This window comes from Heptranchias perlo, chromosome 4 (genome assembly GCF_035084215.1).
Source record: "Heptranchias perlo isolate sHepPer1 chromosome 4, sHepPer1.hap1, whole genome shotgun sequence".
Lineage (NCBI taxonomy): Eukaryota > Metazoa > Chordata > Chondrichthyes > Hexanchiformes > Hexanchidae > Heptranchias > Heptranchias perlo.
In genome coordinates, this window is record NC_090328.1 from 22340982 (window position 1) to 22363241 (window position 22260).

Genomic DNA, 22260 nt, shown 5'->3' on the forward strand with positions numbered 1-22260 from the left:
TAGCTGTCCTCTCTGGGATAAATAGGATTGATGAATGAGTTAAGTGAATTCCCTGAATATAACTGGGCACCTTGTCTTACCACACTCTCAAAAACCTCTCAAAATACTTTACATACAGTTAGTTATTATGAGGTAAATACAATCATTTTGTACATATTAAGTTTCCACAAACATCAATGTGATAAATAGTCATTTAATCTGTTTTTGGTAGATTTTGTTGAGCAAGGAATGTTGGCCAAGACACAAGCAAAATTTTCTACTCCTCCTTGAACAGCAGGATTTTTAACATTCACCAATCAGACAAATGTCAGCCTAGATCACATGCTGAAGTCTAGGAGTGGAATATGACCCCTCCACCTTTTAACACAGAGACAAGAATCCTACCAACTGTACCAAAAATAGATAACTCAATAAACAAATTGCACCATTTTACACTTCTGAATTTTCTAGGGGAATGCATACATTGGACAACAGAATAACAACTTACATCTTCCACAACCAATACCACAATCCAAGGAGAAAGGTGAGAAGGGGGGACAAGAGAATGGACGGGGGAAGAAAGGGGAGGAGGAAGCTTGCTCTCTACTTACTTGGGCCCCCAGTTCCCAAAGAGCAACTTGCAGTGGGAGCCCAAGCGTGCCCCAGACACCTTCAAGAGAAAAGGGGAGAAAATTGACATAAAAGATCCCGTAGCACTATTTTGAAGGAGAGCAGGGGAGTTCTCCCCAGTGTCCTGGCCAACGTTTATCCCTCAACCAACATAATTAAAATAGATTATGTGGCCATTATCTCATGGCTATTTGTGGGACCTTGCTGTGCGCAAATTGGCTGCTGCTTTTCCTATATTACAACAGCGATTACACTTCAAAACTACTTCATTGGCTGTAAAGTGCTTTGGGATGTCCTGAGGTTGTGAAAGGCACTATGTGAATGCAAGTCTTTCTTTATTCTATTGCACCACATCATATTAAAAAATGATACTGTATAGGAATAGCAAATTTATGGAGAGTTCATAGACATTTAGTCTAGGTCAAAGAATCAGCATGCATATTGCACCAGCATTGATTTATTGCAAAAGAACCAGAGGCGACATGAAGAAAAAAAATGTTAGGCATCAAGTTGTTACGATCTGGAATGCACTTCCTGAAAGGGCGATGGAAGCAGATTCACCAAGAACTTTCAAAAGAGAATTGGATAAATACTTGAAGGGAAAACATTAAGAGGAAAGAGCAGGGGAGTGGGACTAATTGGATAGCTTTCTTAAAGAGCATGCACAGGCGCGATGGGCCGAATGACCTCCTCCTGCGCTGTATCATTCCATGATATCTGGCACGACCTCTTCACACAACGGGAAAAGGTTACCAGGTGAGCGGAGCCGGCGCTGATTGCATAGCACGCCTGCACCCACCCCTCCCCCTCCCCGGGACGAGAGTGCGTTCACACTTGTGACCCGGGAGGCGCGGTCGCGCGTTCATCAGTGGGCTCTCGCGAGCGGCTGTGGAGCTGACAGCAGGAGAGAGAGAGAGAGAGAGACGCTCCCTCCAGATCAAGAGAACAGCAGCGAGTAAACGGCCAAGGGACTGGAAGTGGGAGCAGGACAAGGGGAGGGGAATTCGATACGACTTATACGGGACATGTTGCACGCAAGGAAGGGCTCCGAGGAGGTGCAGGTGGGTTAAAAGCTGGGAGTGAGGATACTGCGTGGGAATTAAAGGGTCCACAACAGCCTGAGTACTGGGGAACTACGGAATACATTGCAAAGAGCGGAACCCCGTTTATATGCGTTGGTTTACCGACAGATCCTTTGCAGCCTTGCATATTTTATTGAACAGTCGTCAAATTTAGTGAGCAGAGGCTACTGTGCGTACTTCCAGTGAGGCGCTCGTTACCTGCCCTGCACAGTGAGAGTGCATCGAATTAACAGCGCAGCGCAGCTCCCAGACAGCAATCGATACGATCAGTGCGAGGAAATGCAAAGCATCGATACCTGCGGGGCTTCATTCCAGAGTGTCCCGGCATTCTGCAAATAGTTTGTCACTGTTCCGACCCTACACGCATTCCGTAATAGCACAATATCGATCTCGAGTGTTTTCTTACAATGCCACAGAAAATGGATAAGTTTTTGCAGATAGCCCCCCACTCGCTGGCTATCGTCCTGTCTCGGACCGGCACGGCCAGAGCTGTGGCGGTGAGTGAGAAAATTCAGCACCACCACACCGGCTACGAGATCTTCGCCGATTTTAAAGCCGAAAACATGCAGCATTTCTGGAATAAGCGAGTGACAGACGCCATCTCGGAGGCTTTCTTCCTCGGGTGGATCGACGAACACGTCCTGCTGATCCAGGGCAAGGAGTCGCATTTGGAAGTACTGAGGGAAGCTTGGATGAGGAGGTCGCTTAAACCTCCCAGGGGATTCGACATAAAGTATCTGGGTGAGTGAGCATATACAGCCATTATAAGCACCCTTAGTGCATTATCTCATTCTAGTTTCTAATAGATGCTTTCGGGATAGTGTTGGGTACACTATAGTGATCTACTTTACCTGGTTTAGAATTGCTGGCAGTAATGAACCGTTCATTACAGTAACATTTAGGCTACTTCCAAAAGGGGGAATAAAGTGGACAAATAAAATACTTGCACAGATTCAAGAAGTACGTTGCATTTTAAAATAGTTTAAGTATTTGCTTGATGCCTACCCATAAAAATAGCATCGAAAGTTCGAAATGCCCTCACAAATGATGGACCGAACATTGCAAACAAATACCTGTGCGATAACGACATGGCCCCCTGACTTGGTGAATTACAAATATGTAATTCAGGTTACTTATTTTGAACCCTGATATTGCGCGCTGTGACCCAGTTTTATATCAGCCTGCTATTTACACTAACTGTATTCAAATATTTGCAAGTAGGTTCGCCGCACACGCAGTATTTCTCTGGTAGAACAGCGGTATTGCAAATTCATTCCAGCATTGCAAAGCCATCCCCGAGCCAAAGCATTAGTGTTTGCAAAGCCTGTTTACCCAATGGAGATGATCTAGCAAAGATGCAGCTATGAGCTGTGTGAAATGCGGCCATGCAATCAGACTGTTGAATAGCCACTCTTTAGACATATAATTATGCGATTAAAGCATCCAGATCTAATGGATTATTTGAGAAGATTGATGTTTATAGACACAGTACTGGTTAGCAAAGAACATATACATAGCTTTGTCAGGTGTTGATTAACTGAAAAGTTTTAATAAACCTTGTTATTCCTTTATCGATTTCTACAATTCTAAAAATCAGAAATCACTGTATTAAAACCTGCAGACACAAGATGGATTACAATAAAGGCATTGTGTGAGGGCAACTTATATTTAGTTATGCCAAACTTAGTAGCTAGGTGGCTAAATGGATGGTACACTAATTTTATATGCTTCTAAAGGCAGCTCCAATGATGCACACTACCGAGCATGGCAACACAAATTACAAGCTTAGTTGCTGTGCCACATACTTATGGAGATCACATCATGGTCTGTTAGAAAATGAATACCTGTCAGCTATAATGAAAAGATTAAAAGAAAGGTTCAATAACCTGTATGCACAGGTTGTACTGTAAATATATAGTCATGAAATTATACATTTTACTTTGTAGAAGCAGCATACATTGGAGGTTAAACTGTAGTCTCAAAGTTTTGAATGGTCGTAGTTTGGAATGGAACTTGAAACCTCTGTGGAAAAAAAATGTAGTGTTTTTTTAAAAAAGGCATACGATATAGTTGCAAGCCCAAATGAAAGGCACAACTATGGTCTGTGCTTGCTTTAAGCACTGATTATTGTACTAAGTAGCCAGTGTTAACTACAGTCGGCAATTGAGAACTATTTACTGTGCAAGAAGTGACGTAAGAATCTCGATTGCATAGATATAGGATTGAGGCTATTGGTTGACAAAGGATTCCTTGAAGAGCACATGTAGAGTTTTTTTTAAGTCATAATAAACATGACTAATATAATTTCATGGTACATCTCTAAAAGGTCATGTAATTAATAGATTTTCAAACTGGGGTCACTAGACTCACAGGGGATGCACAAGGGATTTCCAGGAGGTTCCCAAGATTATCAGATCTATTTCAAAATGTCAGTATTAATCTGTATTAGTTTATTTAATACCAATTTACTTGTTTAATATACAAATTAGGAACGTTTTCTGCAGTAATAACATCATTGTCCTTTCAACTGCTGATATTAATTTCAGAAGTTGGAGCATTTTCAGGTGGCCCCATTTAGAAAAGTTTGAAAAATATTGATGTATTTCAGCAGATATTTGTCAGAAATTATTGTTAAATAAATGATGCTAAAGATCTGCACTAAAGCATATAGTTTAATTACTCGTTAGGACATACCCTCAACCTGCAATGTACTGAAAGAGAGTGGAATTTGGACTGACACTTGGGGTGAAAGCATCTCTTTCTGTAGAAGCAGCAAATCAGTTGATTTTGGCAGCTGTTTTTCTCAGTAGTGCTGTTTAATGTTTGGATGTCCCAATTAAAACAAGATAATTGAGAGATATGCTTTAGGAGGCAGTATACATTAATGGTTTACCAATCCACAAAGAATGCTGCTAAATAACTTTTGCAAGTTGCCAACAATCGTTTGCAAATTCTGTATTCTTTAGCTTTTAATTAAGAACCTACTGGATATCAGTGTGTCTCATGATGGTATGGCATTTACAAAAAGTTAAAAGGTTCGATCAGTTGTGAAGATTATTGTGTGTTTCATTTGATGCCTTCAAGAAAAAGATAAAATCTAAACTCTTAGAAGTTTTCCCACATAATATGTGATGGCTTTTTAAATCTCAAGTATTTAGAACCTGCATTACAACATTCAGATAAGTAAAAAATCTGAGTAATTTTGTTTTTTCTTCCGTTGATTCCGCCTGCCTTTTATACTCTGCTCGACAATACAAAAAGTGGATTTAGAATATTTACAGTACTGAATGTGAGTATTATTTAAGTAGAATACTAAGAGACCTGGCGAGTGCTATGTTTCACATAATTTGTCATTGAATAAATTTAGAGAAAAAAGTTAATCATGAACTAATAACTAGATACCAGTTTCTTTGAGCATTCACTGGGATTGATGCTTTTAGCTGGGGATGTTTTATCAAAATATATAAGTGAGTTTGCAGATGACACCAAGATTGGTGGCATTGTGGACAGTGAAGAAGGTTATCTAGGATTGCAACGGGATCTTGATTAATTGGGCCAGTGGGCCGATGAATGGCAGATGGAGTTTAATTTAGATAAATGTGAGGTGATGCATTTTGGTAGATCGAATCGGGCCAGGACCTACTCCGTTAATGGTAGGGCGTTGGGGAGAGTTATAGAACAAAGAGATCTAGGAGTACAGGTTCATAGCTCCTTGAAAGTGGAGTCACAGGTGGATAGGGTGGTGAAGAAGGCATTCAACATGCTTGGTTTCATTGGTCAGAACATTGAATACAGGAGTTGGGATGTCTTGTTGAAGTTGTACAAGACATTAGTAAGGCCACACTTGGAATACTGTGTACAGTTCTGGTCACCCTATTATAGAAAGGATATTATTAAACTAGAAAGAGTGCAGAAAAGATTTACTAGGATGCTACCGGGACTTGATGGTTTGACTTATAGGGAGAGGTTGGATAGACTGAGACTTTTTTCCCTGGAGAGTTGGAGGTTTAGGGGTGATCTTATAGAAGTCTATAAAATAATGAGAGGCATAGATAAGGTAGATAGTCAAAATCTTTTCCCAAAGGTAGGGGGCATAGATTTAAGGTGAGAGGGGAGAGATACAAAAGGGTCCAGAGGGGCAATTTTTTCACTCAAAGGGTGGTGAGTGTCTGGAACGAGCTGCCAGAGGCAGTAGTATAGGCGGGTACAATTTTGTCTTTTAAAAAGCATTTGGACAGTTACATGTGTAAGATGGGTATAGAGGGATATGGGCCAAGTGCAGGCAATTGGGACTAGTGTAGTGGTATAAACTGGGCGACATGGACATGTTGGGCCGAAGGGCCTGTTTCCATGTTGTAAACTTCTATGATTCTATGGTTGTTGAAAAATTAATCAAAATTATCCTACAATATATTTAACCACTGTCTCTTGTGTTAGAATTTCTAACAGCTGAAGTGCTGACCTCAAAGATAAGTTAGGTCTAAATGTAGTTGACCTCACATATTTGAGAAGAATTAGACATTGTGTAGATGAAGACTTGAATTTTTCACGTCTAATGTTAGGCCACTTGAATTGATATCAGGGTAGCTTTTATGCGTTCATAAGACTTTAAAGTCTCGCTCTTTTTGCTAGTATCAACTTTGGTAACTGCCCTAATAATGTGCTTGTAATTATGGATCAGTTATAAAGTCTTTGAAATGATTTTCAAAGTTCTAGTGGCTAAACACTTGGTAAAGGACAGTTGGCACAGATTCAGAAAAGGGAGGTTATGCTTAACTAACCTGGGGTTTTCAAAGACATTGCTGACATGTTGGACAGAGGAAATTAAGATATTATTTTCTAATTCGATTTTCAGAAAGCTTTTGTTAAAGTTTTGTTTTTGATCATTATTGGCTGGAGAAGAAATGGCAACACGCATAGAAGAAATGGAAACATGCATTTGTGCCTGGCCCTTATAAGATCATAAGGCTGAAATTAGTCTTCGGCGTGGTAGCGCAAAACGGGCAATAAGAAATCAGCAGCCCATTTTACACCCAGCCTGATTTTGTTTTTCATTGACTTTAACTCAAAGGAATTTGTATATCGTGTGAGGGCACCCCCCCCCCCCCCCCCCCCAGATCCTGACTGCAGGAAACAGGTATGAGTTTCATAATTTTCAAATGACACAGGAGTAACATCAAAATGCCTTCCACATTTTTTTCTGACCTTTACATTGGTGCAGCACCACTTCCAAATAACACCCATGTATATTTGGCATCAAGGTTTGCTAGGGGATCAACTTCATTTAAAGGGCAAAGAAGATTAAATTAATTTTTAAGGCCAGTTCCTGCACCAATTTCTTTGTTTTCTGCTGGCAAGCAGGCATTCATGACCCTTTGTGATCATAGAATCATCCAGCACAGAACGAGACCTTTTGGCCCGTCGTGCCTGTGCCGGCTCTTTGAAGGAGCTATCTAATTAGTCCCAGTCCCCTGCTCTTTCCCCATAGCCCTGTAAATTTTTCCTTTTTAATAATTGCTCTGTGCTTTTTGGAGGAGAAAGAGGAAGATTAGTGAATGGATACCAGGCAGGTCAGGTTGCACCAGAGGTGTTCTGTCCCCACCCGCTGGTACCCTCACACCCACATCTACAGATAAAAATGTACATACCTCACTATGGCAGAGGATTAGTGAAGCAGGCCTGATGACATAGATACATGTGATGGTCTCGCTTACCATTATACTAGATTCCAATTACGGTAGATCATGCTTTTAGTGGCACAGAAAGACAGTAAGCTGCAGTGAACATAAGAAATAGGAGCAGGAGTAGGCCATATGGCCCCTTTGAGCTTGCTCCGCCATTCAATAAGATTATGGCTGATCTACCTCAACTCCACTTTCCCGCCCTATCCCCATATCCCTTGATTCCCTTAGTGTCCAAAAATCTATCGATCTCAGCCTTGAATATACTTAACGACTGAGCATCTACAGCCCTCTGGGGTAGAGAATTCCAAAAACTCACAACCCTGATTGAAGAAATTTTTCCTCATCTCGTTCCTAAATGGCTGACACCTTATCTTGAGACTATGACGCATAATTCTAGACTCTCCAGCCTGGGGAAACAGCCTGGACTGCAACAGAACTTCATAACACTACAAACTGTCTGTACCAAGACATGTAACATAGAATGACTGATGATGTGATTCTATAACTGCTTCTGTATTACTGCAAAGCAATTTCATATCAATGGAAAAGTGTTAATTTGAGAGTTAAATCAGCATGCTGCGGGTCTCCTAGAAGAAAATAGCGCAGCACTGCACCTGGCTCTATATCGACAGACTTGTTGCCAGGTAGATGCAGCAATACCTGCAAATATGGTTGGTAACATCTTCACTCAGTGGGTTGTCAATCTTTGGAATTCTCATCCCCAGAAGGCTGTGGATGTTCAGTTGTTGAGTATATTCAAGATTGAGATCAATACTGTATAAAGTGCCTGTTCCTACAAAGTTTAACCAACAGTTCCAAGGCTCAAAGTATGCAACATTAGCGATGCTCACATGCCCACATCATACTCCCCATAGAGGAAGGAACAGGATAATATGATTGGGAAGATGGGAGTACATCACCATTCAGACCATGTAGCACAAGAATAGTAACCCAACTCAGTGGCATCTCCAGACAGGTTAGAATAGATCCTGTATGTCTTTGCCTGACTGCTACCCGCTAGAACTACCACCAACAAACAACATCATCGTGACGTGCGTAATGCATCTTTATTATATGTACAATCATGCTGGCAGATGTGCGCTCTTAGAAATGCAGTGGAAGCTAGAAGAATAAAATCTGCACCAATATACAACCTTGTATGAAATTCTGGGGAGAAAAAGAATATGTAATTTAGAACCAGTAGCTTTGTTGCACAGACCAGCACTTTAGAATGCAGAATTTACAATCGGTGGTACGGAGTAGATTTTCAACTGCTTAACAGTCTATTCATTCACAAGGGTCATATCTCCCGATAACCCCTCCACTGATTGATAATTAATACCTGTCCCTGGAGAGGCGTCTTCTATCAAGTGAGGCAATCCAAGAAAATATAAAGTGCTGGGTTGACTTTCAACTAGCTTCAGTAAAGAGTTTAAATCCTAGTCCTTTTTAGCCCAAATCCTCTCAAATGGGTGCGTATGACTAGATGGGTCAGTTTGTGTTGCCAGAATGGATTATTTTTGGAGAAATGACTGACATCACCCTGGCCTACAATGTGATAGCATTGGGAGATTTTCATGAACTTATTGCCCCATTTGTGCTTAAAACAGGGTGGTAGTAAGACCAAAATAATAATGGAAGTGCCCACTAAACCACTGCGTTCCTGCCCATTCCAATCTTTGGGTGGAACCCGATCCAGGCAGTCAGAATTCCCGCCAGAAATGGACAGGATTAATATCCTAATCGGATTAGTTATGACCTCTCATGCCATTTTCATCTCAGCTCATTTTGCTGCAGCTAGTTCCTGCTCCCATTCACAAACCATGGACGGTACAAGTCAAGAGGTGGCCATTTCCAATTATATTTAAAGGGACCCTCAGCTGCTCTCAGGTTGGGAGACATTATGGTTGCATTCAATAGTGGATTTTTGCTATTTAGATGATTTCAAAGTGCTGTTGAATGTTCTGAACCGTTAAGGGGCTTCTGACATTGTATATTTCTTCATGGAGGTCCTTATAGGAATTGTACTATGACAGGAGGAGGAGCAGCAGGAGGGAGGAGCAAACAGAGCTGCAGCTGGAGGGAGACTGAATAGATGGTATCCTTATCCTCCCAACAGAGTTTGTAAGCCCAGGACAACATACCTGCAGTTCTCTGAGGAGCAGCGCATAAGGGGGCTTCACTTCTCCAGGGAGGATGCGACAGAGCTGTGTTGCTTCTTGTAAGAAGACCAGCAGCAAACTGTCATGGCTAGCATTGCATTGCCTGTTGCAGTCAAGGTCACTGCAAGTCTGAATATTTTTGCCCCTGGCTACTTCCAACTGGATGGGTGACCTAGCCGGCTGCAGTCAGCCAGGTTGGGGTGGGAAAGGTGTTGGATAAGTCCTCTGTGCCATTTTAACAGCTTCCCCAGGGGGGTAGTTAAAATCAACCCCCAAATGTCTGCAACAAGCGAGAAAACATAGACTATTACGATTCTTCCATCATCTTGCCATTGCACTTAAGTGACTTGCCGTCAAGTGGACATGTTTTTTAATGGTTTAATTTTTTTTCGCTATATTTTATACTCAAAGTTGAGGGATGACAATGATGGGAAATTAAACATTTTTGCACTTTTGGCTTGCACAGTCACTGGTTGACATGTCCAAGCGGATTGTAATCTGGCCAAATGCAGAAAATAGTTCCTTTTACTCTATCCTAACAATGATAACTCCAACCTCAAAAAAGCACCTCATATTGCCCAAGAGTAAAATTTTTAAACTCCCACAACTGCTACCATTAATGCCTTTATGAGTGACTTTGCCAATCTAATGTTAATTTGTACCTGATTGTTGTCTGTTTTGTCTCTTGGATACTTACCCACCGAGAACTTGGTTGAAATTGCTGAAACTCATTTCACATAGGGCCCTTACAGTCAGACGATAGAGGAGACATCTGGGTGGAAATATAAACTTGGGTTCCAGAGGTGAAAGGACAGTGTTCTGATTCACCCTAGATTTCTTAGACAAGTACAGGTTATTTTATGAAAAATTGAGCTTCATTTTACTATGCCAAGAATAAAAGCTTAATCAAGATGAGTCCTGCTAAACCACTTAAGTGTAAGGTGGGACTTGACAGAAGGGCAATAAGCAGATGGACTAACAGTGGTGACATTAACTCATGACCAAAAAGAAAGAAAGAACGTGCTCTGGGTAGCTTCTTCCACATCCTCAGGCCACCCCAAAGCGTTGAACAGCCAATATATTACTTTTGAAATGCACTTACTGTTATGTAGACAAATCCAGCAGCCAATTTTGCACACAAGTCCCACAAACAGCAACAAGATTAACACCCAGTTAATCTGTTGTGGTGGTGGTTGAGGGATAAGCGTTGACTGTGACACTGAGAACTCCCCAGCTCACCTTTAAATCGTGCCATGCAGTATTTTACATCCACTTGACCAGGCAGGTGGGGCCCTCAGGTTAATGTCTCACTTGAAAGACAGGATCTCTGACAATGCATAGATTTAATTGTGGCATACACCAGTCTTTAGAGTATTCAGAATCTTAGGATTCATTCTGAATTGTCAATTATTGTGATATTTCCAGTGATTTGACTCACCCTCTTCTTCAATGATTTGGTTTTCATTTACTACCATATACAAGGTATTGGGAAATTCAGATATTAAGATTCTGCTGCGTAAAGTAATCAATCCAAACTTATTTGTAAGTAAAAAGTCTTTACATCTTCTTGTATATTGAAGTATCTCTGTTCCTCCTGCTGTAGTAAAGAAGATAAGTGCAGGTTTTGCTTGTGTACAGATTTGTTCAATTGATTTCTATGAAATTACATTTCTTTTACTTCATAATGTCCGCTTGGCTCAGTTGATGGTAGTCACCTCTAAGTCGTGGGTTCAAGACCTACTCCAGCAGGCTACGATAGTGTAATAGTTAAGTTACTAGACTAGTTATCCGGAAGCATGGACTAATATAATCCAGAGAAAGTGAGTTCAAATTTGAGAATTTGAATTCAATTTATAAAAAAAAAAATCTGGATCTAAAAAGTTAGAATCATTTTTAAAAAAAAAAGTGACCATGAGGCTATCGGATTGTTATTAAAAACCCAACAGGTTCACTAATGTCTTGGTATAACTGACTACTGAGGTAAGGTGCTGGCTTACCTTTTTCTCACCCTTTTGTTAATCTATTAAAAGACTGAAGCCTTTGTTATATGTCAATGGGTGAATGATTAGTGGGGGCGGCTATAGAAAAAAAGGTTGGAAGGTCACTTTTTATCACTAGTGTGTACCTGACTGACATTAAAAATGTTGGTATTGTATAAACAGCATAATCTTAATAGGAATTCATTGGCATAGATATTAATGTAAATGAATCAGACTTATTGTTTTAAAAAAAACTTGATCTTCTCCAATCTGCTGTTAAAGCAGCTTCTGCCATTTTAGCTGCAATAAGTGTAAAAAAGTCAAATTATTAAAAATTACAATTGTTGCCTGCAGGCTTTGTCCCCTGCTACACATGAAGGTTGCTTTTTAAATATTAACATTATTTTTGGCAGTGTTCTCCAAAATAGTTGGCGCTGTCTGCTCCCAAAGTTGTCTGAAGTCAGGTCCAAGGTCAGATGCACCAGAGATCGTATCAGATCTGACTGCACCAGGTGCTGCCAGGGAAATCGGGTCAGGATGCAGGCAGGTGGGACTATACAGCTGCAGCTTCCTGAGCTATAGCAGCTTCAAGATCAAAGGCTTAGGTGCACTGGAAAAAGTAGCACTCCTAATTTCATTTTTTTTGTTGTTCATGGTATTGGTGGTAGTATTAGTAAAAGGGAATTGTGAACTTTTACTCCAAATACCTAGAAAGACAAAGGCTTGGGGCAAAATTTTATGTAATATTACGGAGGTGTGAAATTCGACTTGGGCGGGGTTGTAAAACAGGTGGTGTCTCATCTGCCGCCAGTTATACGCCCCGCCCGATATGCAGTTCCATTCAAGTCAATGGAACGAAATATTGGGTGGCAGCAACAACAGCAACTACTTGCGTTTATATAGTGCTGTAAATGTCGTAAAATATTCCAAGGCGCTGCACAGGAGTAGCAGATGCGATATCCTGTCCAAGTCTGATTTCACCCCCGTGAAGTCACAAAAGTATTTGCGAAAGAAACACCTTCTAGCACATCATAACTCATGGTCTTACACCTTCCCAACCCACTCCCCCTTCCCCCAATCCTGCACCAATTTTTCTATCCATACCTGTCTCAAAGACAACGATTTGCCTCCAACTGCAATACAACTGGCACAAAAAATGACATTTCCACTGCCGAGTGACTCTTCAAAATTTCAAGACTTATGCAAATGAGGTTGTATCTATTTGGTGGTATTTCTTCTCAACAAGATCCAGCCAAGGGCCATCAATCCATTAAAAAGTGTGTTAAGGCAGGTACAGGTGTACAGCATTTTATTATTTTTTTTCTGTGGCTTTGTAATGAATGACAAAATACATTAAGAAACAATTCAACAATAGGAACATTAGCCATCTTCTCTGAATTACAAAATGCAAGCCTCTCCTGATTTTATATTTTTGAGGACCGGATTCAGTCCATGGGAAAAATCTGACCGTGGCCCTTTCATTTGATGCTGAGAAGGCAATTAGTGGAGTAGCATGGGGGAGAAATTCACCTATCTTATTGCTGCAGGTTGATGGGAACTTTTGTATATGGCTCTTCTAGCTTCAATTACATCAAATGTAATATCTTCTCATTGTTTGAGTTGGCTAGGGGCACAAGGCACAGAGATTCTCTCTCCCCTTACTATTTGTAGAGCAGTCTTGTAACCTCTAGCAGCTGCCAATATAGCTTAATTTCCAAGGCATAGAATTAAGGGGTAAAGAGTACAAAATTTGTTTATAAGCAGACAACATACTATTTCTAATTGACTATCCCGAATCCTTCTGCCTGCAATTAATGTTCATTTGTGCTCTCTCTTTCTTTTTCTCTCATCTCTTTCTCTCGTTTTCTCTCATCTCTTTCTCGCTCTTTTTTTTTCCCTCTTTTCTCTTTCTCACTCTTTTTTTTCTCTCTTGCTCTCGCTCGCTCTGTGTTATAGATCTTTACATAACTGTAGTAGCACAGGAATTTTGTTCCTTCGCTATGCGAGTCCCCAGCAGTAAGTGTATTCCTTGTTGGGCTCGTACTGCATATCTAATTAAGTTGACCCAGCATGCAGATCGCTGGCCGGCGTATCTTCTACCTCAGTGCCAAAACCAGAAAATCCATCTGTATATATTACTGTGTATACGATCCAGATTACAAGATGATTACTATCCAATCACATTATTCCCAGTTGAAGATAAGCTTGGGTTCATTAATGAAGTGATCCCGAATGATCCTGATCAGTCACCTCCCAATACTTGTCACTAAGTGGGTAATTTTAGCCTAACCCACCCTGCGGGAGACTGATGGCATGGCATGGGCCACCCGTCTTGCACCCCACCCTTTATTTCAATGGAAAGTAAAAATGGGCTGAGGGTGTAAAATGGGCAGCCAATCCGATCCTGTCAGTTTCTCCCAGGTGGTTTAGGTTAAAATGATCCCTCAAGTCCAATACAGTAATGCTGCTATATACCATTAAAATTAAGCTACTGTTAGAGAATTGACTGTTCATTTTTAACCTGCCCTATTTCATAGAATCGTAGAAAATTCAGCAGAGATAAAGGTTCTTGTGGTGGTATTAGCTGCATATTGGAGCTATTCTGATCCCTGCTCTTTTCACACACCCTTCAATATTTTCTTTCAGTTGTTTATCTAATTCCTTTTTAAATGTTGTGAATGACTCAGCTTCAATAGCCACTGGTGGTAATACATTCCCCATTCTAATAACCCTTTGTCCAAAAAAAAATCTTCTAAACACTCCCTTTGAGTTTCTTACTAAGCCACCCTCTAACTAGCTCAAATTGATTTTTTCTTTAAAAATAGGAGGGCATCAGCCCAACCCCTAAATGTTTGAGCAGATATTGTTTTCAGAGATGGACCACAAAACAATAATTAACTGATAATCAGCACTAGAAACATCTACCAATTTCTGACTATAACTCATCATCTGTACCAAATGTATTTTGTTTGGGAATTTTCTTAAACACAAGTAATTCTTAGCAAGTGAATATTTGTACCGCAGTGCTGTTTTAAATATACAATCTGTGTTTCAAATATATGAAATTGGTGCAGATATGTATTCAGGGAAAAAAATAAGGAACAAATTATTACAAAAACATTGTCCTTTATCAACATGATAAGCATATTTCATTGAGATTATTTTTTAAAAATTGTCTTTTATTACTTTCGTTTTACTACAGTTGACTTTGTTCTCGAAGTTCCATTAGTTCTTTCTAGTAAACCGTTATATATCCTGAAAGGAAACTGGCTGGTGAATGTGTAAATGTGGACTCGAGTCTTATCCTGCAACTGTTTTAAATCTGTTTTGAATTAACAAAACCTTTTTGTTAAAATCCATGAGCTTTTGTGTTATATCAAAAACCCTGACCCTCTGGAAGGAGCATTGCTACAGTATTTTCTATACCATTCAGTATTCCAAGCATAACTAAAAGATAGGTTGTGTAGTAAAATGTGGTGAAAGCAGGTTACTTATTCCAGTCCCATTTCTTGGCTTCATTATCATCCCAAATCTTTATAATTTGTTAGTCAATTATGAACGATGGTTAAGCTATATAGATGTGGATATTTATAAGCTTTTCTTTTTAATGTCCTACAAGGATATTGCAGTCTTTTCTGACAGAACTTTTCCATGCATGGATATCATGTTTCATGGTAGTAAAACATTCCAAGAAGAGTTTGCCACACTCCTATACACCTTTGCATGACCTTACTTATTACCATGGTTACTGATAGGTCTTAGCAACAAACTATATAATTAACCTGGACCTCTACAGTGATTCAGGGCATTACCTTTGTTGTTCTAAAATTAAATCTGTTGTGTATGTACACATTGTTTGTTTTTTTTGGCTGTACTTGTCTGGATTGCACTAAAATGCAGGGCTTTTGATCTAAGGCTAGAGCTGCAGTGGTTACTTTCAGTTCTTGCTTTCATTCCTGGAGACAAAAGGACAAAGCCAGTGTGCTTTTGTTTAACTGCCTGCTTCACAGTGCGTTTCTTAGAGCTACAAGCCACATTTTCCATAGTGAAGCCTTCAGGATTGCCCTTCCCAAGCAAATGACTTAGAGGCAACAAACAATTGTGTAGATATTTGGATTTTGCAGTTCCCTTAACAACTCAATACACTGTTTCCCCCCACCACCCTGCCCTGCCATTAGCTCTACTAGTTTATTCAGTGAGTAGCTGAGCCATACAGACCAGAAAGCTTCCAGTTTTGATCCCTGGTCTGTACTGCATTAGCTGATCAGAGCTGAGCTAGCAGTAGAGCGTGACAATTTGCCTCAACACCCCTAGGTTACGGAGAGAAAATCAGCGCAGGTTCTCACCCCTGATCGTTATCCCTTGACCCCTGCTGGGAACTGCCCGTGAGAACAGGATCAACGCTCACCGCTGACGCTCACATGAGTGATGGTCATTTGAGTTAAGGTCCCTCATGGAACCATACCTCATCAAGGAGTCAAGAGGGTAGACTTTCAAATCATTTACACCTAACTATCAGGTGTAACCGATCAGAAAATACATGGAGATCCATTTCGCCCATTTGGTGCCGCATCTCATGTTTTTTGGTTGGGTTTTGTACCAGTGCTGGAAGTGATCACCAGTTTGTATTTGATTATATTAATATTAGGTCTCAATGATGTTTAAACTTCCACAGTTTCCTGGTGTTTACACCAAAGTAGCACTAATAGCATGTATTTTTCTGCCCACCCATATAAAATGGGTATCCATTGCTGCTGGGATGTGCTGTTTATGGAAATACATTTAAAGATTCATGTTTTTAAACAGCATTTTGAGGCTACTTCTGAACATTGTTTCTTGCTGTTCTGTTTTTTTTTCCTGTTTCCACTCAGTTGGTCAGGTAGCTTTACGCCAAGTATTCTGATGCTGCTGTTTTTTTGGTACATCTGTGATATCGGGAAAATGGTTTACCAATATCCCTTTACCTCTGATTTTTGGAGGAAAAAAAGGAGGAGCAATGGAGAGATTCCAAGCAGGTCAGGATGCATCAGAGGCCGTCCGAACCCAACTGCTGGTATCCTCACACACATTACCAACAGGGGTCCACCCACCTGGCAATGGCCATGCAGAACTGGCTACACAGGTTCTGGGTCTGCAGACAGTCAGATGCAGAGCTGTGCCATCTGCTGCAAGGACACTCGCAGCTCATGTATCAGGTAGTTGGCGTTGCCACTGATAGCAATGCGTGGTTGAACTCAAGTCCTCAACCTGTGCCTTTTTCCAGGCATGTGCAATGCTATCTTATGGGGAGGGTGCTGTGGGGTAGCTCACAGGGCCACCCTGCTTGCTACCATCTCAATCTGCGCCACCACACAGAACCCCCTAGAAAATTTGCGGTACAGAAGGAGGCCATTCGGCCCATCGTGTCCGCGCCGGCTGAGAAACGAGCGACCCAGCCTAATCCCACTTTCCCGCATTTGGTCCGTAGCCCTTCAGGTCACGGCTCTTCAGGTGCACATCCAGGTATTTTTTTAAACGAGTTGAGGGTTTCTGCCTCTACCACCCTCTCAGGCAGTGAGTTCCAGACCCCCACCACCCTCTGGGTGAAATTTTTTTTCTCATTTCCGCTCTAATCCATCTACCAATCACTTTAAATCTATGCCCCCTGGTTATTGACCCCTCCGCTAAGGGAAATAGGTCCTTCATATCCACTCTGTCTAGGCCCCTCATAATTTTGTACACCTCAATCAAATCACCCCTCAGCATCCTCTGTTCCAAGGAAAACAACCCCAGCCTATCCAATCTGTCATCATAGCTTAAAATTCTCCAGTCCTGGCAACATCCTCATAAATCTCCTCTGCACCCTCTCTAGTGCAATTACATCCTTCCTGTAATGTGACCAGAACTGTGTGCAGTACTCAAACTGTGGCCTAACTAGTGTTTTATACAGTTCCAGCAGAACATCCCTGCTTTTATATTCTATGCCTTGGCTCATAAAACAAAACATTCCATATGCTGCCGTAACCACCTTGTCTACCTGTCCTGCTACCTTCAGGGATCTGTGGAATTGCACCCCAAGGTCCCTCACTTCCTCTACACCTCTCAGTATCCTCCCATTTATTGTGTATTCCCTTGCCTTGTTTGCTCTCCCCAAATGCATTACCTCACACTTCTCCGGATTGAACTCCATATGCCACTTTTCTGCCCATCTGACCAATCCATTGATATCTTCCTGCAGTCCACAGCTTTCCTCCTCACTATCAACCACATGGCCTATCTTTGTGCCATCCGCAAATTTCTTAATCATGCACCCTACGTTTAAGTCCAAATCATGTATTCCACAAAAAGCAAAGGACCTAGTACCGAACCCTGTGGCACCCCACTGGAAACAGCCTTCCAGTTGCAAAAACACCCGTTGCCCATCACCCTTTGCTTCTTGCCGCTGAGCTAATTTTGGATCCAATTTGCCACTCTCCCTTGGATCCCATGGGCCTTTACTTTTTTTGACCAATCTCCCATGTGGGACCTTGTCAAAAGCCTTGCCAATATCCATGTAGACTACATCAATTATGCTACCCTCATCGATCCTCCTTGTCGTCACCTCAAAAAATTCATTCAAGTTAGTTATTCACGACCCCTTAACAAATCGGTGCTGACTGTCCTTAATTAGTCTGTGCCTCTAAGTGACAGTTTATCCTGTCTCTCTGAATTGATTCCAACAATTTGCCTACCACCGAGGTTAGGCTGACTGACCTGTAATTACTCGGTCTATCCTTCGATCCCTTTTTAAACAACGATACAACGTTGGCAATCCTCCAATCCTCTGGCACTACACCTGCATCCATTTCACTAGTCATCAGGCAGAGGTTGTGGTGTGGGGCTGCCCCATTACTTGGCCACAGTGTTGATTTTCTGCCTCCACGTTTATTATGTGAGCCATTAGATTTTGCCAGAATATTTTTGTTGACCAATCTTTACAAAAGATGAAATGCACATCGCAAATATTAGCAACCTTTGTAAAGGCTACCAACAGTTCTATCCCCACATGCATCCACTTACCTTTTTAAGTAGCCTCATTCCTTTAAAATTACCCATCACTGGAATACTAATGCTTAGTACCACAGCTCAGGAGTACACCGGAAGCTGCATGGTCTCATCTCAGAAGCGACAGAATATTGAACAGGAACGTCCTGCATAACTGGTATCTTGTGCCTACCAGCAAATATAAGAAGAGGCATTAGCAGAGGTCTGGGAACATTTACCCTGTCAACAAGTAAATGTAAGTCCAGGTGAATCTTAGGCTAAAAGGAAAGTATAAATTTAATATTTTAAGATAAGCAGTATGAAAATTCTGTAGGATGTGTTACAAGGCAGCAACACTTCGAGCTATTAAGATGACACTAGTACACTAGGCCTGTATTCTCGAGTTTAGAAGAATGAGAGGTGATCTCATTAAAACATACAAAATTCTTACAGGGCTCGACAGGGTAGATGCAAGGAGGATATTTCCCCTGGCTGGGGAGTCTAGAACCAGGAGTCACAGTCTCAGAATAAGGGGTAGGCCATTTAGGACTGAGATGAGGAGAAATTTCTTCACTCCAGAGGGCGGTGAATCTTTGAGCCTCCACAGCCCTCTGGGGTGGAGAATTCGTCATTGAGTAGATTCAAAACAGAGATTGATAGATTTCTAGATATTAAATGTATCAAGGGATATGGGGATGGTACAGGAAAATGGCGTTGAGGTAGAAGATCAGCCACGATCTTGTTGAATGGCGGAGCAGGCTCGAGGGGCCGGATGGCCTACTCCTTTTCCTATTTCTTATGTTCATTGTCACTTATTATATTGGGCTCGAATGCTCTAGAATGGTCATAGAGTCATAGAGTTATACAGCACGGATAGAGGCCCTTCGGCCTATCGTGTCCGCGCCGGCCATCAAGCCCTGTCTACTCTAATCCCATATTCCAGCATTTGGTCCGTAGCCTTGTATGCTATGGCATTTCAAGTGCTCATCCAAATGCTTCTTGAATGTTGTGAGGGTTCCTGCCTCCACAACCCTTTCAGGCAGTGAGTTCCAGACTCCAACCACCCTCTGGGTGAAAAAGTTCTTTCTCAAATCCCCTCTAAACCTCCCGCCTTTCACCTTGAATCTATGTCCCCTTGTTATAGAACCCTCAACGAAGGGAAAAAGCTCCTTAGTATCCATCCTATCTGTGCCCCTCATAATTTTGTACACCTCAATCATGTCCCCCCTCAGCCTCCTCTGCTCCAAGGAAAACAAACCCAATCTTCCCAGTCTCTCTTCATAGCTGAAGCGCTCCAGCCCTGGTAACATCCTGGTGAATCTCCTCTGCACCCTCTCCAAAGCGATCACATCCTTCCTGTAGTGTGGCGACCAGAACTGCACACAGTACTCCAGCTGTGGCCTAACCAGTGTTTTATACAGCTCCATCATAACCTCCTTGCTCTTATATTCTATGCCTCGGCTAATAAAGGCAAGTATCCCATATGCCTTCTTTACCACCTTATCTACCTGTTCCGCCGCCTTCAGGGATCTGTGAACTTGCACACCAAGATCCCTCTGTCTTGCCTAGGGTCCTCCCATTCATTGTGTATTCCCTTGCCTTGTTAGTCCCTCCAAAGTGCATCACCTCGCACTTTTCCGGGTTAAATTCCATTTGCCACTGTTCCGCCCATCTGACCAACCCATCTATATCGTCCTGCAGACTGAGGCTATCCTCCTCTCTATTTACCACCCTACCAATTTTTGTATCATCAGCGAACTTACTGATCATACCTTTTACATTCATATCCAAGTCATTAATGTAGACCACAAACAGCAAGGGACCCAGCACCGATCCCTGTGGTACCCCACTGGCCACAGGCTTCCAGTCACAAAAACAACCTTCGATCATCACCCTCTGCCTTCTGCCACTAAGCCAGTTTTGTATCCAAAGTGCCAAGGCACCCTGGATTCCATGGGCTCGTACCTTCTTGACCAGTCTCCTGTGGGGGACTTTATCGAAGGCCTTACTGAAATCCATGTATACCACATCCACTGCGTTACCCTCATCCACGCGCCTAGTCACCCCCTCAAAAAATTCAATCAAATTAGTCAGACATGATCTTCCCTTGACAAAGCCATGTTGACTATCCCTGATTAATCCTTGCTTCTCCAAGTGGAGACTAATTTTGTCCTTCAGAATTTTTTCCAATAATTTTCCTACCACTGATGTTAGGCTCACTGGCCTGTAATTCCCCGGTTTTTCCCTACTCCCCTTCTTGAATAATGGTGCTACATTAGCGGTTCTCCAGTCCTCTGGCACATCCCCTGTGGCCAGAGAGGTTCTGAATATATGTCAGAGCCCCCGCAATCTCCTCCTTTGCCTCACACAGTAGCCTGGGATACATTTCGTCCGGGCCTGGGGATTTATCCATTTTTAGGCCTGCTAAAACCGCCAATACCTCCTCCCGCTCGATGTTAATATGTTTGAGTATATCACAGTCCCCCTGCCGTATTTCTATGTCTACATCGTCCTTCTCCATAGTGAAAACAGATGCAAAAAATTCATTTAGAACCCCTCCTGCATCTGCCGGCTCCACACACACATTGCCATTTTTGTCCCTAATGGGCCCTATTTTTTCCCTAGTCATCCTCTTACCCTTAATATACTTATAAAACATCTTAGGATTTTCCTTTATTTTGCTCGCCAGTGTCATTTCATGGCCCCTCCTTGATCTCCTAATTTTTTATGCTTCACACTGAAATGGACCAGTGAAATGGATGTGGTGGTGCAGAACGAAGTGGTAGCAAGCAGGGTGGCCCCAGAGCATCCACCCCAAAGGATCGTATTGCATATGCCTGGAAAAAGGCACAGGTTGAGGACTTGAGTTCAACCATCGATTGCTATCAGTGGCAATGCCAACTACCTGATACATTAGCTGCAGGTATCCTTGCAGCAGATGGCACAACTCTGCATCTGACTGTCTGCGGACCCAGAGCCTGTGTAGCCAGTAATGCATAGCCATTGCCAGGTGGGTGGACCCCTGTTCATCTTCGAGTGCATTGCAGTCACATAGACATAGAGTAAAGCCAATTTGTACAGGTTTGATTTTATCTGGAATCTGAAGTTGGTTCTGAATCCCTGTATTTGGGTACACTTCTGAAATCAGTACATCCTGTTCATGCTTGCATGCAAACCTGAATAAAGTGATAGAGGGACTTCAACACATGCCTTGTGTTGGCCGCCATTTTGTCTGGCTTAGATGGGCTAAGTGCTCAATTCGCCCATAAAGGCCAGCAATGCAGTTTCCTCTTTGCTGGCCTGTACTGCAATGACGATAATTCTCACTTGTGTAAGGCCCCAAATTTAGAATAATGTCCTAAAGTACTTTACAGAGGTGGGGAGTGCAGATTCCTATGCAGGGGAAAAGGGTGAAACTACTGTTTAAGAGGTAGGTAATTAGGAGACTTTTAAGGAAAGGAGAGAGCCAGCAAAGCAAAATAATTTTGGGAGAGAATTCCAATGAGCCGGGGTATAATGACCGAAGGATTAGTCTCTAATGGAGTGGTGGGGAGGGGGGGTGGGGGATGAGCCATAATGCTGAGTTGGAGCAGTGGACTGGGACATGCAGCTGCAGATGACAGCTCTGATAAGGTGGGGCAAATCCTCAGAGGGATTTGAAAATTAGGATGAGGACCTTGAAATCAATGCGCTGGGGGACAGGCGAGGCAGTGAAACTTGTCAAGGGCAAGGTTGATAGATG

General features: G+C 42.0%; 1 protein-coding gene across 2 annotated transcripts in view; it reads left to right on the forward strand.

Moving 5' to 3' along the window:
• Window positions 1-1528: 1528 nt before the first annotated feature.
• Window positions 1529-22260, forward strand: part of LOC137320766 (storkhead-box protein 2-like) — a 241839-nt gene continuing 221107 nt past the window's right edge. For both annotated transcript variants that reach the window (XM_067982556.1, XM_067982558.1), the window contains exon 1: window positions 1529-2432. In XM_067982556.1, the coding sequence (XP_067838657.1) occupies window positions 2099-2432 (334 nt within the window). In that variant the 5' untranslated portion in view covers window positions 1529-2098. The remainder of the gene's footprint in view (window positions 2433-22260) is intronic.